The 15,608-nt window shown below is 37.0% G+C and overlaps 2 protein-coding genes across 2 annotated transcripts; one reads left to right on the top strand and one right to left on the bottom strand.

Annotated features, from left to right (window-relative positions):
- The first annotated feature begins 80 nt into the window (after nt 1–80).
- LOC135692793 (filamin-A) lies at nt 81–12,076 on the top strand. Its single transcript, XM_065211098.2, has 7 exons — nt 81–1,499; nt 3,300–3,500; nt 3,696–3,761; nt 4,946–5,080; nt 5,762–5,838; nt 8,211–8,315; nt 9,143–12,076. Exons 5-7 carry the CDS (start codon nt 5,811–5,813, stop codon nt 10,870–10,872), a joined length of 1,863 nt encoding a protein of 620 aa, XP_065067170.2. The 5' UTR covers nt 81–1,499; nt 3,300–3,500; nt 3,696–3,761; nt 4,946–5,080; nt 5,762–5,810; the 3' UTR covers nt 10,873–12,076.
- A 781-nt stretch (nt 12,077–12,857) lies between these two features.
- Nucleotides 12,858–14,142, bottom strand: LOC148960502 (uncharacterized). Its single transcript, XM_089110826.1, has one exon. It carries the CDS (start codon nt 14,056–14,058, stop codon nt 13,504–13,506), a length of 555 nt encoding a protein of 184 aa, XP_088966952.1. The 5' UTR covers nt 14,059–14,142; the 3' UTR covers nt 12,858–13,503.
- Nucleotides 14,143–15,608: the final 1,466 nt, after the last annotated feature.

Below are 15,608 nucleotides of genomic sequence, written 5' to 3' on the forward strand. Positions count from 1 at the left end.
TACGAATCCCCGACAGATAAAACGTCACAGAGCTCCTCATAAGGGGGGGGGGCGGTGAAGATCATGCAGAGAGCGTGCAGTGATGCCAGATAAACGGACACAATGCTTATCTCAAAATAATAGATATTATATGCTGTTACTACTTCAAACCAGGCCCAGTTGAAGGAGAAAATTGACCCTTAGATTCGATTGATTCGATTGATTAGAGTGAGAACGATTTTTCATCAAGTAATAATGTCATGGTATCTAAAGCTGTGAGAGACATTTACGAAATGTAGGAAAACTAGGATTCCATGGCACTGTGACCATAAAGGCATTTCTGCTCCCTTTCTGCCCCCTTCTGGTCAAGGGAAAATAGGGGCAGCTGCCCCATCTGACCCTTGTTCTGGCATCGTTGTCTTAAAAACTTATTTTTCTTTCAATGAAAAGCCAAGAAAATTGCGACTAACACTGCAGCTCTTCTTGCAAGTAATAAATGCAATAGTTAAGGCGTTGTGCAACATCTGTTAGCCAAAATGTTGTGCAGGATCGAACGACAGCATGACATTTTGTACACCAGGGTAGTTGATAAAGATAAGATGCAAACCCCAAATTTGAAATGCCCTTTTCAGCAGAAATTCTAAATTGAATAAATGTAATAACTACTACATTTATGGAGTAATTTGTAGTTTACTTCGCCCAAAGTCAAATAGAATCACCCTTGTTATTTTTAGACTTGTGTGCTAGATCTCAGGCCCCAAAACCGTTTATTCTAATAATACGGCGGCTAGAGCTTCTGCACGTAAAAGTTTCCAAAAATTTATTCTGCATGTAATTATCTAAAAGGACCTCACTAAAATTTAGTGGGCAGATGCATGATAAAGAGCCTCCAAGGTATAAAATCCAACATATTCATGTTAAAAGGCTGCGAACAAGGATTCACTAAGACAAGAAGGAATGGCGATAATGAGTTGACTACGCTCACTTAAGGCTAGAATTTCAATTGTCGAGATGGTTGCAACACTTCACTTTTGTTATTTCTTGTTTTTGTAAGCCTTTACATACATATATTTGCCTTTGTTTAACATAACCTAACAAGCAGTATTTAAACCTCTTGTCCTGCGCATGCTCCTCCGCCTAAGATCCCACATGTTCCAGTTTCTCCTGGCTGTCATTGCATGGAAATAAGTATTGCGGGTAAACCCGCTCAGCAGTTGACGTGATAAATCTTGTGTATGTTTATGTGTGGTCATTTGATAGGTTAACATACCCAAAAGAAGACTAAACCGCTGAACGCTAAAGGCCAACACGATTTAGGCCAATGCCAGAGTACAAATACATGGAACAATGGCATTAATATACAAAGACGCACAGCCGATTTGCAAGTGTCTTCGAGAGCATATTTATCTAGCAGGGATGTAGGCAAATTAACAAGGGAAAGATTTCGAGGGTAGGTATGCTGCTTTCATGATATTTCTCAATTGGATCATAGACTGGTAAAATATAGATATATATCTAGTGTAAGTATCTCTTCCTATATATTATATTTCCTCACCTTGACAGATGTCGTTAAATTTTCATCTATATTTGCATCATCTTTGAAACTCCCTCAATTTACCGATAATGTAGTTAGCAAATAAACTGAGTACCAGAATAAAAAATTATAGTTTGATTGTTAAAAACACGACGTATCGAGCATGTTATCGTTATCATTTTATCGTTATTTTGGATGAAGTATCACACGCAACGTACATATTTAATTGGATCCCTCAATTTACCTTCAAAACCTTACAATAATGGCTTTTTTAATTCATGTTATTGCTGTTTTGTTGCCAATTGTTGCATCTTAGAACAAAAGGCGCTTGTTTCATTGCCAATATCAGGTTTTATAATTATGATTATTCGCCATTTTGATTATTTACCAACGCCCCACTCACAATAACAATCAAATCGGTACGTCGTCTTTAGCTCTGTCACAGAACAGAGTTCACGTTCTATTGTTCTGTGAAGAGGCAGAAATACACTCATTTTTCTTAAGAAACTGGCTATAAGAAACGAGTACTGGACAGTCAGAAAAAATTAAGAAATTTCAATACTCGAAGCAAAAAAATTAAGAAACTATAAAATCGTGATAAAACTGAGAACAACGAAACTTTGCAAAATCCAAGAACATGATTGCCCAGAAGGCCTAGAAATTAAGACACAAGGGATAAAAATATACTTTCCACGTCTAAATACAGCGTCAGAACGGAAGCGAATCTCTTGACGTGAAAAAAAGGTCACGAACATTACATAACATCATTTATGACATCATAATTAAGAAACTCTTAAGAAACAGCGAGAACTGAAATTTCCAGAACATTAAGAAACTGGAGTACTCAACATCGACCTTTGTTTCTAATAAAAAAAATGAGTGTAGTTTGCTTTTCCGAAAAAAGGGCGTGTCATACAAGGGTATAGGTTGTTAAAATTTAAAGTAAGCAGTGGTTCTAAAACGTGCCCTACACGGTACACGGTTTTCGTTGAATAAATTCTGTGTGATACAAACAGAAATGAATTTTGTTATTCCTCATGTAAAAAATTTCAAAAACGTCTCAATTTTAATTTGTGGCACATCCATAAAACGCAAAAATTGGCGACACAAGCAGAGCCTCATGCCCGAAATATCCACCGAAAACTTCTTGAAGAAACATTTTTACAGTTGGTGCAGATACAACTGAGGGGAAATTCACTCTTGCTAATAGTATACTAGATTTCCACGAAACTAAAAGGACTTGTAAGGATTTTCAGATAAAACAATAGGATTTCCACCAAAGGTGTGCAAGATTTTCACGAAGTGATTTGCCCCTCAGATACAAGATCGGAGCCTTCTCTAATTAATGGCCTGATTAACAAATCAAAATTGATTGCATGTATGTAAATAACCATATGCCCTAACAACTGTAGGCAAATTGCATTTTGAAATCGCAGTTCATACTCAAATTTTTGAACAAGACTTCCTTTCTTCAGTATGTCTATGTTTGATGAGTACATTAATGGAAACGCCCTTGCAAACAAGCGTGAGTTAATCTCGTGTCAATCTTTATCCAAAGAGCTAAGTTTAAAGGCTCTTTTGAGGGACATTTTCAGCCCTTTTGTTGTCGGTTCAATAAATTAGTGAAGAGGATTTTCCAGTTATTGTCTCCGTTGGGACAGAACACCATTTGCTTCCTTTTTATAACGCTCTGTAGGCCAAAATGAATGCTTTGTTTACATAGAAAAATCCATTGAATCGCTTTTTGTTTGATAATATCTTTGGTATGTCTTGATTAATTTCAAAGCTTCGTAACAAACTGCTGGAAAACAAAAAAACTGTTGGGCCTAGCTGCTCTGTAAATACAAGCCCAAGCGCTTCACGCCGAGACACAGAGAAGAATTTTGAACAATTTGTAAGACTTCAGTTCTTTGTCGTCGAGCAATGTTGACCTAAAGGCAAGCAGCACTGAAGCATGTGTTGGTTACAATCAAAGCTGTTCATTAAGGTAAGGGAAGTTTCTTCAATTTTGGGTTTTTCATGGACATCTGTTTGCTTTGGAAGTATGAAGAACGATCATAGAATGATGCAATATTTATGGAACCACTAGATTAGCGATTTTAAAGGAATCATGTTTTAACATGCATGAAATCCAGGCCTTTTATCAGAGAAAATATTAATTGAATTTGCAATTTGTATCTAGGGCTTTCCTTGCGGTATCGGTCTCCTAACAGCGAACACATAGTGCTTAAAAGGACAGTTTATAAGGGTATGTATTATTCATAATATTCCTTACGAGCCTTGTCCAATTTCTTCAAAAATTTCTTTAGAATTGACCGTTCACAGATATTGTAAACACTGACATTGCGAGTCTGCAGAAATGGCTGTTGAGTACCTTTGTTAGTAATTTCTTATAATAACCCATTTTGTCATACTGCAGAAAGATTCGGTCTCCCATTTGTTGCTGGTCTTCTGTTTTTTATTGATCGTCGCGAGAAACCAAAAATGTGGAGCAATTTTTTGATGCTGTGGGATGCTCCTCTCTCGTTTTTAATTTTGCTTAGTCCACATTTTGAATTATTAATAAGAAGATAAATCAGTAAAGGAGAGTCGTGCTTTATGATGCAATATCCAGAGATGGGCGGATGTTACAGGTTTTTCCAGATTTTTCCTGTTTCTATTGCTGCGCTTGGTTTTGCTATAGTGCCCTTGGTCAAATGAGCTGAAAGGCCGTTTTATTTTGAAGTTTTAGCCATCCGCCATTATGGGCTGCCAACAATTTCCATATGTGTAATATAAATTATAGCCCAAAGATAGGGGTGTAGCTAGCGATGGCTGTATGGGGTGTGATACCCCGCCCCCAATTATTTTTTAATTGATTAGTAAATCTTCAGTTGGTTCACAAAATCCCTTAGTAAGTCGGTTGAGTCACTTGTCAGTAGATGAAATAGCACGTAAATTTTCCTTAATCTGTCTTCGTCGGTAATTTTATGGAACTTCACTCCCTAGTCTGATAAAATACACTAATCCGATTTCTAGCCTCGTTTCGAAAAATTATTTGATGTCGGATTTCTGTTGCGGATTGAGGACTGAATCTTTAGTCTACGACTCCATGATGCTTGTGGGTTTGATATTGATTTTATGACGATATGAAGTTGACCGCATTAAACGTTCAGGTCACCCCCAATCTATAGCAGGCACCGCAGGGCGTTGAGAAAGGTGGGGGTCTAAAAAAGTGGGGGGGGGGGGGAGGCTAAAACCGAATAAAACGAGGCTTGACTGTAGATTCACTGATTAATTTTTTGCATTTTTGGCAAAGTCCCCCAAACCCCTTTACCAGCCCTCCTGCTCTGCAGTGACTGTGTAATCACGGTACCTCTTATCATTTTAAATGGAGCCCTAGCTGACAAGCCAGTTGACTAATTAATCACTATTTTGATTCTAATTTTTTAGTTTCAGGAAGCGTCTGGAAGTTGCCTCTATTGTCCGAACACCAAAAGAAATGATTTAAATCCAAAGTAAGAGGACGAAGAGTTGTTCACTAACCCCTAAGAGGACCCATTCTGCACGTAACATAAGGGGGCAAGGGTAAGTCATACACATTGTCCTGTTGCAAATTCTGCTTTTGTTTAATTAGACTTCGTGCACGCAAACGTTATAGATGTCCCTTTAATTGCGTATCAAATCTGATGATATAGTCTCCAAGACCACCATAAAATCTTAGGCCTTTTCCCGATTTAGGTCCATGCGATTCCTGAGTCTGCAGCGTATCTTTTTCAGAAAATTGGCGTTTAATTTCCTAATGGCTCTTAGACTGATAAAACATACTCTATTTTCCTTCGTGGTCTTAGAGATTTTGGATATAATAGTTAAAAAATATTTCTAAATTGTTTTCAGTAGATGTCTCTTGTGTATTTTTGTTATGGCTAAGATAACCATGTAGGCTTGCTCAATGGTTTTGATAACATCCCTACCCTTTAGTTAATTTTCTGTTTCGCGTTAAAATACTCTATAAAACTTTCTTCTAGGAGTGGCTGTTTCGTTTTACTGTTAATAAATCCGTAAATTATGAATATAAAAACAGATGCATGAATCTGGACGCCGGATGCACTTAAATTTAGGCCCATTAGTAACATAGATTTTCGAAGAAGCACATAGATCTAAGCTGTGTCAAATATAATTGGATTTCTAGTTCAAAAACCTTCATGAGATTAGGTCAGTAAAAGCTGTCTCTGTTATTGTGGACCTTGTTTACAATTTTTTCAACAGTTGTTCGCCAATATCTGATGGTTGCATTTAATGTCACGCTTCAATATAGATGGATTCAAGTCATTTTACCCCGAATAGTAAGTTGCTTTAATTCGATACTTTACTTTCATTGCTCACCTGTGCGTAGAAAATTGCAAATCCAATGCTCGTTTATTTAGTGGTTTACGAGCCCCAGGCGCAATGATTCAGTGTCTGGGGCTCTCAACAGAAACCAGAGATACACTCTTTATTTATAAGAACCAGTAAATTTTAGTTCAGGCTGACTGTTCTTCACTTTTTCGAAAATCTGAGGCTGGATTGTTATTAATTTGTTCTTAAATTAAGAGGGGCTCTAAGGAGGTGTTCAGGCTTCATTTGCCAACAAAGTGAGTGATACAGCCTTAATTTGCTGAAAAATTTGAATATTCACCGTAAAAGCACTTACACATCGCTAAAAATCCTCGATTTTGAGAAAACACGTTGTTCAAAATTGCATTTTGCAGAAGCTCAGCCTCAGCTTGTTCTTAATTTGTTCTTAACTTTTGACCAATTTTTAGGCTCGTGTTCTTATAAAATTTTTTCTTATAAAAATAGAGTGTGAATCTTGTTTAGGATAGGTCACACTACATAACATTTATAAAAGAAAAATTTCAATCGTAGAGAGCTTTTGGTAGATTAATCTGCCTAGATGAAAGCACCAGTGCTGTAAAGTAAAAAATTGCACTTAATTATCTTCTGGGTATTTTAGCGATTCTCAAATGTTTTGAGATGAGCTGAGATGTGGTGTATTTAGCGTTGGCAAGTATTTATAAATGCATTTCATTTTTTATGTTGCATTGTTTATAACATTATAAGTTCGAGAATTTAGGCCATCCTTTGAATTCATTCAAGTCTCCACTTCTCAAATAAGCTCTATGATAAAATAAAATAAACAAGTAATTTATTTACAGTTGGCAATAATTTATTTTGTGTATCTACCATTAAGCTATTTCAAGCCAACTATTCATAATAAGTGATTATTTATAAAAATAAATCATTTATAAAAAGACTAAATGTACAATATATGTTTTGCACAATCTACAGCTGCGCTCGAAGATTTTTAAAGATTTTATGTTTTGTTTAAGTATATGCAGTTATTTGTTCTCTTTTATTGCAGTAGGTAGCTTTTGCCATATTTTTGTGCCAGATGTTTTTGTTCTTGCACTGGGCAAATTAATGTTGCTGTTTGCTCGAAATTTCATATTTTCGGTTTCTAGTAACAAAAACATCGCCCGTTAATGTTGGGTTCAACTTATTAATAGTTTTGCATAGTTTTGCAAAGTGTTACTTTCTTTAGCATCTAGTCTTTGAATAGGCCCCCTCTGGAATTTGTCCCCTTTATTATGCTTTCATGTTTCTTAAATATCAGTCAAATGGTCACAAATTCTTTACATTCTTTCATTAAAGTGTAAGCTCCTTTATCCAGTTTCTTTTTTGATCCAATTTTCGAGTTAATAATCTTGTTTTTTAAACATAATTTGCATAACTAAGAGAGTCAAGTTTTGAACAATCCCCTACTCGAATTAGCTCACCCTCTCTTTAGCACTGAATTTGGAATAAGCTCCCAAAGGCTATTCGAAAAAGAGCGGTACTCTCCATCTGCTGTGCAATGGGTGCTAGAGCCTAGTCTCGGTATTTGAGAACCTGAAAGTTTCGGGGACTCGCAAGAAATGCAATTGAAGGGCAAAAAGAAGGGAAAATATTCTCCTCTTGCTCCGTCTAATTTTCGTCTCACCTTTCTACTTCACTAATACCTGAGGTACCTCTGTTATTCTATTGGTATTTGCTTTAAAAGAACATATAGCCTTTACCTAGAATGGTCAGATATGTCACTATCGTGTTACAACTTTAGCTTTAATTTTCCTGTCATATTATTTAGTACAAATATGTTTATTCTGGGTATTTTACCTTTCTGTTTCTCAGGGGCGTGGGAACATGTTGAAATGCTCATCTCAAAAATTAATTGGGATCCCAAATACTCATCCCAAAAACAAAGACAATCAATTGTAGTTTTAACATTATGTAATGGCTCCGAGGTAGTCACATCCTTTTGTTTCCCTAGCTATCGTTCCATGTATTGGTCTATAGTAGTTTTTGTTAGTTGTGTAGCCTGTAGTATATCGTAATGTTTTAGTAGAGAATGCTCAAAAACATGTTGAAAAACAGGACAAGACGAAAACGGACATCATTTTGTATTATAAGAACATACAAAAGACATTTCCACAAATACGGGACCATTGATTTCTGTGTAGCAAAGGGGGAGCAGGTGCCTCGAACCTTCTGGTCCATATGCCACTGCTCCTCCTTCTTGTCGACGATCCAACGTACAACCAACAAACAAGCACCGGCGTGATGGGGGGGGCATCCCCATAACTCACTTTGTCTTCCCAAGCCTCATTGAAGCCATCTTCATTCTTCTTGTCTCTTTTAGGCTCTACCCATGACTTGGGATCATCTCTCTCTTCACTCTCTGGGAACGAGGAGACGTCAATTTATGGGCAACCGAACCCATTCAGAGTTAAGGCCAAGGGAAAAGGTATGCCTTTTTTATATAACACGATAAAAGCACGAGGCAGGTAGAGATGTATTTCTCCTGAATCAACGATTAGTTATAAGGTTCACTAGGATCATCATAATGTAACAGTTTTATCAAATGATAACAGTTTAACAGTTTCAAACTACTACTTACCATTTCAAAGACATCTTTTATAAACTGTATAGATTACAATTGATTACCTCCTATAGAGTAAGGGTAAACCTGCTCTTGTGTAGCACTTGGGATGAATTTTTTGTGAAGAAGTAATGCATTTGGAATTCCACATTTTGTATTTCATAAGCAATCGTATGAACTATTCATAAGAAACATTTCATAGATCAGCCTAGCAATATTGCTAGGAGGTGCTCTATTCAGCAATATATATCTGGCCTGCATTTCTCCTAGCACAGTTTTTAAAGGTTGGACTAGACTGCATTAGGATACCCTGAAAAGCAAAGAGAGAACCTCTAAAAAAAGAGGGACTGTTTCCCAGAGTGGCATAAAAAATATGGTCTAGTATCGGGTAGCATAGCATAAAATCTGGTACACATGAGGGTCTGGTACACATGATACCATCAGGAGGGCTTAAAATTTAAGTCAACATCAATAATTTCACGATGGTTATTTTTCAACACCACAAGTTTATATTTCTCTTACCTTCTCTCCATCTCCTTATCTTTGTCCATTTTCTTAATTGACATCTAGGCTGCCAAGTGCGCACTCAATCAAATCTTCAAGGCAAATAAATTTGAAAGTTTAAAAACAAAAGAGGACTATTTAAATTTATCAGTTTGATATGATAGCAGGGACTGCCTTTCTCATTTTAGGTTTAGAATCTGGACACACAAGTCAGCCTTGCTTTTTTACACTGGACGCCAGAAAAGCTGGCTATGGAGACTTCGATATTCTTATTAAGGGGCCTTCACAGGCTGATATTCTCTACCACGATCAAGACGATGATACACTGTATACGGTAGAGTATCATGTTGCGTTACCGGGAGACTATTTTATTGAAATAAAGTATGATAATAGGCACATCCCTGGTAGCCCTTTTGCCGCAAAAATCGTCAAAATGAATGGATCTGTAGACACAAATAAAGGTGATGCCCCTAAGCAAGGCAGCAAAAATGAAAAGGCTCAAACCAAGCCAACGATGAACGGTGAAGTTCTTTCATCTGAAGAGCAGAAATTAAGTGGGTCACCTGAGAAAGTTTATGGCGCTATTGCCTCGTTCCAGGGCTACGTCACGAGCCCATCTGGGGATATATTTACAGCGGCGCTTGTCCGTAAAAGTGACGGTACGTTCTCTGTGCAATTTCCAAGAAATGAAACCGGCACGTATCTAGTGAACATTGTGAATCCGGTTACCGGGAAATGCATCTCTGGCTGTCCGTTTAAAGTAAAAGTAGAGGCTCAGTCAGAAGAGGAGCCCAAAGTCTACGGTTCTGGGCTAGAGTTCTGCCAGGTAGAAGAAACCGGAATGTTTACTGTAAAAGGGACAGAAAACTTCTCTTTTTCTGAGCTCTCGGTTGCTTTCGAAGGAATCTTTTTATCGAATGTCAAAGTTTTTAAAAATTTTTACGATTCAGCTGATTTTCTTTACGTGCCTAACAAGGCAGGCAAATATAAAATTCACATCAACTATAGGGGACAAAGATTGACTGGTAGCCCATATCGACTAGTTGTGAGAAACAGAAAGCGATCTCAAGAAGTATACGGCAATACAGAGCAAGGCAGTGTGAATTTACTTATATGGTTAGGGAAGGACTTCGGCAACAAGGTTAACAGTGAGATAACAACACCGTCAGGTAGTCTTCTACCACACTCGTTCTCTAATCGTGGCAACAATTTGGTCGAGGTACGGTTTTGTCCTAAGGAGAATGGACCTCATATTGTTAAAATTGGGGGGAATTTGGATGACGAGGTTGCTGAGGAGTTCGTTATAGCAACACAAACTGCAGCAATCGAACTATCACAACCCTTCCCGGAACTTAACAGCGCTAGTGTTTTGCAAACGCAAGTAGGTAAACCAGGCAAAGTCATCGTAGACCTACCGACAGGGATACCTAAATACTTGACCATACAGTTCAGCGGACCTGGAAAGATCGAATCAAAGCGTGTCGAGGGATCGAACGGTCAAATAATTGTCCATTTCAAAGCAAGGATTCCTGGAAGCTACTTCGTTTCTGTGAATTACGATGGGATACCTGTACGGGGAAGTCCATATCAAATCTTGATATTTGATGAAAACGGGAATCCAATGAAAAATACAGAGAATGATGTAGAGTTCTGTTCCTGTTATGGTAAAGGCCTTCAGGAAGCAAAAGCTGGGCAGATAAGCAATTTCGTTGTTGACGCGTGCAATGCAGGGTCAGGGTCTTTAATGGTTGGCTTTGATGATCCAGACGTTGTTGCTACAGAAGTTGTCTCTAAGCACATGGGAAACTGTGTGTATGAGGTTCATTATTGTATTGAAAAGCAAGGTTTGTACGATCTTACAGTAATGTGGGGTGGAAAGCATGTCCCTGGGAGCCCCTTCAGTGTCCACGTGACGTAGAAGGTTGCTCTTATTGGCTTCCTGCTATCTGATTTGGAAGAGGGGAGACGTTGTACACAAGCATCAGAGACAACAGAAGGGGTGAAAGCATCAGAGAAAAGGGTGATTTAGACAGGGGGTGAAAGGATATGTTCTCAATCAACCAAATTTTTTTTTTCAATTAGCATTTCTCTCAAAATTCATGTTATTTGCAATTATGTTGGCTTAGAGCTATTGTTGAACAGTGCTACTGGTCGAACTCTGGCAGTTGGGAAATTAAATTGCTTTTTTAAACTGCCGTGTTTTTTAAGCCGTACAATATGTTTAGGTTCTTGATGCTCAGATCCCTGACTGATTGAATGATGTTTTTTTGTTGCCAGTGACTGTGAAGTCTTAGTCAGCCATCTCTCGACAGCCATCTCTAGCATAATCTATCGACAAATAGAGTTGTTTCTTTTATTATTCATGTTCAGTCTAATTTCACAAAAAATTAATGCTATGTACTTTTGCCACAAGCCAGTCGGGGACAAAAAGGGGGCATGGTCACGGATGTTAAACCTAGTAAGCACCGTTTCCTGTTTACTATTTTGTTTCTGTGATTGCCCATATGAATTCTGGATTTCGTTTAATGACATGACATAAAACCTCGATCTTGGGTATAACTAGACATGCCTTGCAAGGGTGGGACACTTTAAACAATTGCGCAGAAATGGGGCAGTTGTGGACAATTTTCTGTAGTTTGGCGATATCCTACGAAAAACAAGTGTAATGTCTACTACATTCAATTTCTTAGTCTTTGATAGGGCACGATAGTGTTTTCTAATGAGCCACGGCCTTTTGTACATAAAAACAGATATATGTCCTCATAAATTGTTTGGTGCTCTATTTCAATCATAATTCATCAAGAATTATCATTTTAGTTAGCATTTTAATCGAATAAACTTTGTATTTTACAGTTTTAAGTAAATATATTAGAATTTTAGCAAAGTTTGTTGAGATATTTATATCTAGTTTTCCATTTCTTTTATGCACTTTGTTTTAGAATTAATTTGTAAAGTATCACGTAACGAAAATGTTTGTTCAAGTAAGATTGAATTGTTTTAGGAGCTTTATATAAAGCAGCATTTAGAGCTTAAATTTACACAACATTTAGTATTTCTTCAATATCTTATGAACAATAGATATTATTCAAATGTAATTTTTAGAAGGTTGTACCATGAAACTTTTGAAATGAATATTTATAAGGCATTTCTTGTTACTTTGTTTTCTCAATTTATTCCAGCTGAAACCTTGACTGGTTTTCCAGAGACAAATTCAATTGAATGGCACTATGTTCGACAAGAGTTTTTATCTTTGTAACTAGTGTTTCCCACCAAAGACTACCCAGAGAACAGTTATGCAATAAACAATATACTATTTAAGAAGAATGAATGAGAGAATTTGTAAGAAATATGTGCCACTGACCTTTTTACTACATCTTTGTTCACTTGACTTATAAGTTACATTATCTATTACAATATAATCTATAGTTTACAACCTTCAGAAACCAATTCCTTGCAGTGAATTTGATATTGTAATTGAGGCCTTTTTTCCAATCATTAATTGATTATAACATATCTGTGACATTCCCTTAGGCCATTATAGGCACTACATACCACAGGACATTTTCTCTACCAATCTTTTCAACTCTGCTCATCTAAGTCATGCTGACCCACAGCTTTACTGTTGTTTATCCTAATTTGCCTACAGCAGCTAAAATTTAATGGTATTCAAAACATGCCTCGTCTTAAGTGTTCATTAAGCAAAGTTTGGCAACACATCCTTACTTAGAAAATTTATTTTTTGTATATAAGTTGATAATTTAAATGACATTTTAGTTCAATTAGAATCAAGACATGTAATGAGCAAACAAAATTTTTTGAACTTTTTTACAATATTTAAATTTCTATGTTAGATCTTTCACCTTACATATGGATTGCTTCTCAACCTTTTGCATTCTAAGGTAGGGAGAAATATTGTAGTGGATAAAATATTGTAAATAAGGTATACAAATTGCTTATCGTGTGTCTTGATTCTAACTGGGAACTAAAATTTAACAAAATTAACATACTAAGACACAAAAATAAATTTGCTGACTATGGATGGGTCAGAAGAAGTAATGATGATGATGCAATGCGATGTAATAGAGGAAAGATCTAGACTTGGAACGGAGGAGAGAAGCTGATTCAGCATTATTTAGATGATCAGAGTTTATAACAATGGTAAAAGGAATGTCATGTACCAAAGGCCTAAGGAGCTGTCACAGATATGGTATGATCAATGAATGAGCAGAAGATGGCCTTAGTTGCAATATTGAATTCACTACAATCTCATAAAAATAATACAAAAACCTTATTTGAAATGCTTGCTTTCAAATTCTCATTAATAACTGATACTTTAAACTATGAGAGCAAATAATATTTGATACCAAGCACTATAAACAAGTTATTTGCATCACGGAAAGCAGCATTCTCAAAGACTGTAACCCTGATGAATGATTCCTGCATTCTTCACAGTTTGGATCCACAACAAGCAAAGTCAAAATACTGCCTGTATGAATATAAATTTTCTGTAAATAGGCTTTTACAGAAATTCATTTTCGGATTTTGAAGATCAAGGTTTATACTGAGTCATGTATTGAGTGTTTTCCTTCAAAAATTTCACAACTTTCTCTTCAAAGTCGCCTTGAATTTCAACCTCTCCTGTTTTTAATAGCCCTCCTGTGCCAAACTTTGTCTTAAGAAGTTGCAATAAATGCTTAGAATTTCCAGTAACCTGTCGTATAACTGTCACTTTCTTTCCTTTTGCGCGTTTTTCTAAGTAAACTGGAAATCCCCCTTTCTTTGTTCTCATTATTTTGAAAAGGTCATCAGTTCTTTCTTCCGTTGCACAAGCAGTGCACGAGTTTTCCACCTGAAACGTTTGAAATCCAGATTCTTTTTCTAGTTCTTTATAACCAGCTTGAGATTTTTTGGCACCAGAGATGGCCTCTAATGTTTGTCCTGTTGGGTTAACAACACAATCCGTACTATCGACCAAATTATCATTTGCTGCTACATTCTGATTTCTTCGCGATCTCGCATCTTTGATGAAGCAGCCAAGTGTCAAATTTGGAGGCCTTCTTTCCTGTTCATCCTCAACATGCTGCGGTTTCTTGCTTTTAGGCATTAGTAGCTTTTACTTTGCCTTTAACACAACTGTTTTTTATCATCAATCATAGTTCCAGCAGTAGCTATTATGTAAAAGCCTCGTTACCGTGAAACTCGTAATCGTGTCGCAGAATTCTGTTGTCAAGCAGTGATGATCTTGTCAAGTATTTTCTGTATTTAGCTTTTATTGCTTGATTTGTATATATTTTATCGATTCGATGCAAAAAAATGAGCCCCAAATAGTTAAGAGAGACGTGGTTAGTTGGTCATTGCTCCCTATAATCAATTCCGATTACAGGATTCTTGGACCCACATCCTGACGTACGTTGTATACTCCGAGGAATGTCAGACAAGAAAGCTTTGAGTATGTTGTAAAATATTTGCTTTTGTCCAATCAATTTTCATGTGAAGAATAAGTAATATGTTACATCTTTGCATTATTTGTGATAAATTTGGAAAATTTGAATGGATACAAGTTCAGTCAGTACAAATGACATGATACATTGCACACATTTTCGCGGACATTGAAACTTAAGTGTATTGAATTATAAGAGAACCAACAATGTTTACGCAGTATTGAAAGCTTAAACTATAAAGAAATTGCCTAAACAGAGATAATATAAGTTGTCTTGCACACTAGTGGGTTGGAGAGTCATCAGTAATTTACGGATGAAGACATAAAAAAAGTATAATTTAGGTGTTATATGTGGACCAATTGAATATTATGCAAATAAATTAAGAAGATTTGGGAGGTGTCACACCCCTCACACCCCTGCTAGCAACGCTGCTGTAGCATAACTAACTGTATTCAGTACTTATTCAAGGTCAATTTGCGAATGCTTTAGCAGGGATTCGCAACCTACAGCCCCCTGGCAAAATCGGCCGTATTTTTAGTGGCCTCCGGCAGGTCATCCAATTTTTAATGGCCCCCTTTAGACCTCCAGAATTGAAAATTCAATGGATGAAAATTTCTTATAAAGCTGATATCTTGCTGCAAAAAAATTCCATTAACTTGAGAGCGAGCATAGATGCCCCCAAGCAAAAGCATATATTTACATTCAGGGTTTTGTGATTCTTCAAGTGGCTGCAACCTGATTTTTGCAAGCTTTTTTTCCAGGAAGCCGCACTAGAAGGGGAATCTCTCCATTATTTATGGGGAAAAGAAGACCCTTGTACCCAGGGTAGGTAGGGGTATATTCAATTCTACTAAGTCTTTTAAGGCCGATTTCCATTTGACATTTTTTGTGCGCGCGGATGTAGCGCCCAAATCTGAGCATGCGTAATTAAGTGCTGTTGTCAAGTGGCCGAGCGCACAAAAAAGTTGAGACCCTATCAACTTTCTGGCGCTCACAGCGGACGCAAAATCGAGAGCACTTGATTTTAACTACGCTACGCCAAGGATTTGGGCACAAAAAATGTCTAATGGAAATCGGTCCTTATGCATCGACAAATTCAAATTCAATACACACGACTTCAAGAACAAGATTCGGAAAAAACTTTCGTACTAGTCCACGAGGGGGAAGTAGAACTTTTTGAGTGATGGAGCTAGCGTAGTCTGAGCGAAACAAT

Source organism: Rhopilema esculentum, chromosome 3, assembly GCF_057945365.1.
Source record: "Rhopilema esculentum isolate cy_ngs chromosome 3, ASM5794536v1, whole genome shotgun sequence".
In the NCBI taxonomy this organism is placed as follows: Eukaryota; Metazoa; Cnidaria; class Scyphozoa; order Rhizostomeae; family Rhizostomatidae; genus Rhopilema; species Rhopilema esculentum.

What these genes read in the sequence shown, in the direction of transcription:
- LOC135692793 (XM_065211098.2), top strand. Translation starts at nt 5,811, where the DNA reads ATGGATTCAAGTCATTTTACCCCGAATA. An exon ending in AAGTCATTTTACCCCGAATA is followed by an intron (nt 5,839 to 8,210) that starts GTAAGTTGCTTT and finishes TGTCTCTTTTAG; the next exon opens with GCTCTACCCATGACTTGGGA. An exon ending in AGTTAAGGCCAAGGGAAAAG is followed by an intron (nt 8,316 to 9,142) that starts GTATGCCTTTTT and finishes TTCTCATTTTAG; the next exon opens with GTTTAGAATCTGGACACACA.
- LOC148960502 (XM_089110826.1), bottom strand. Translation starts at nt 14,058, where the DNA reads ATGCCTAAAAGCAAGAAACCGCAGCATGTTGAGGATGAACAGGAAAGA.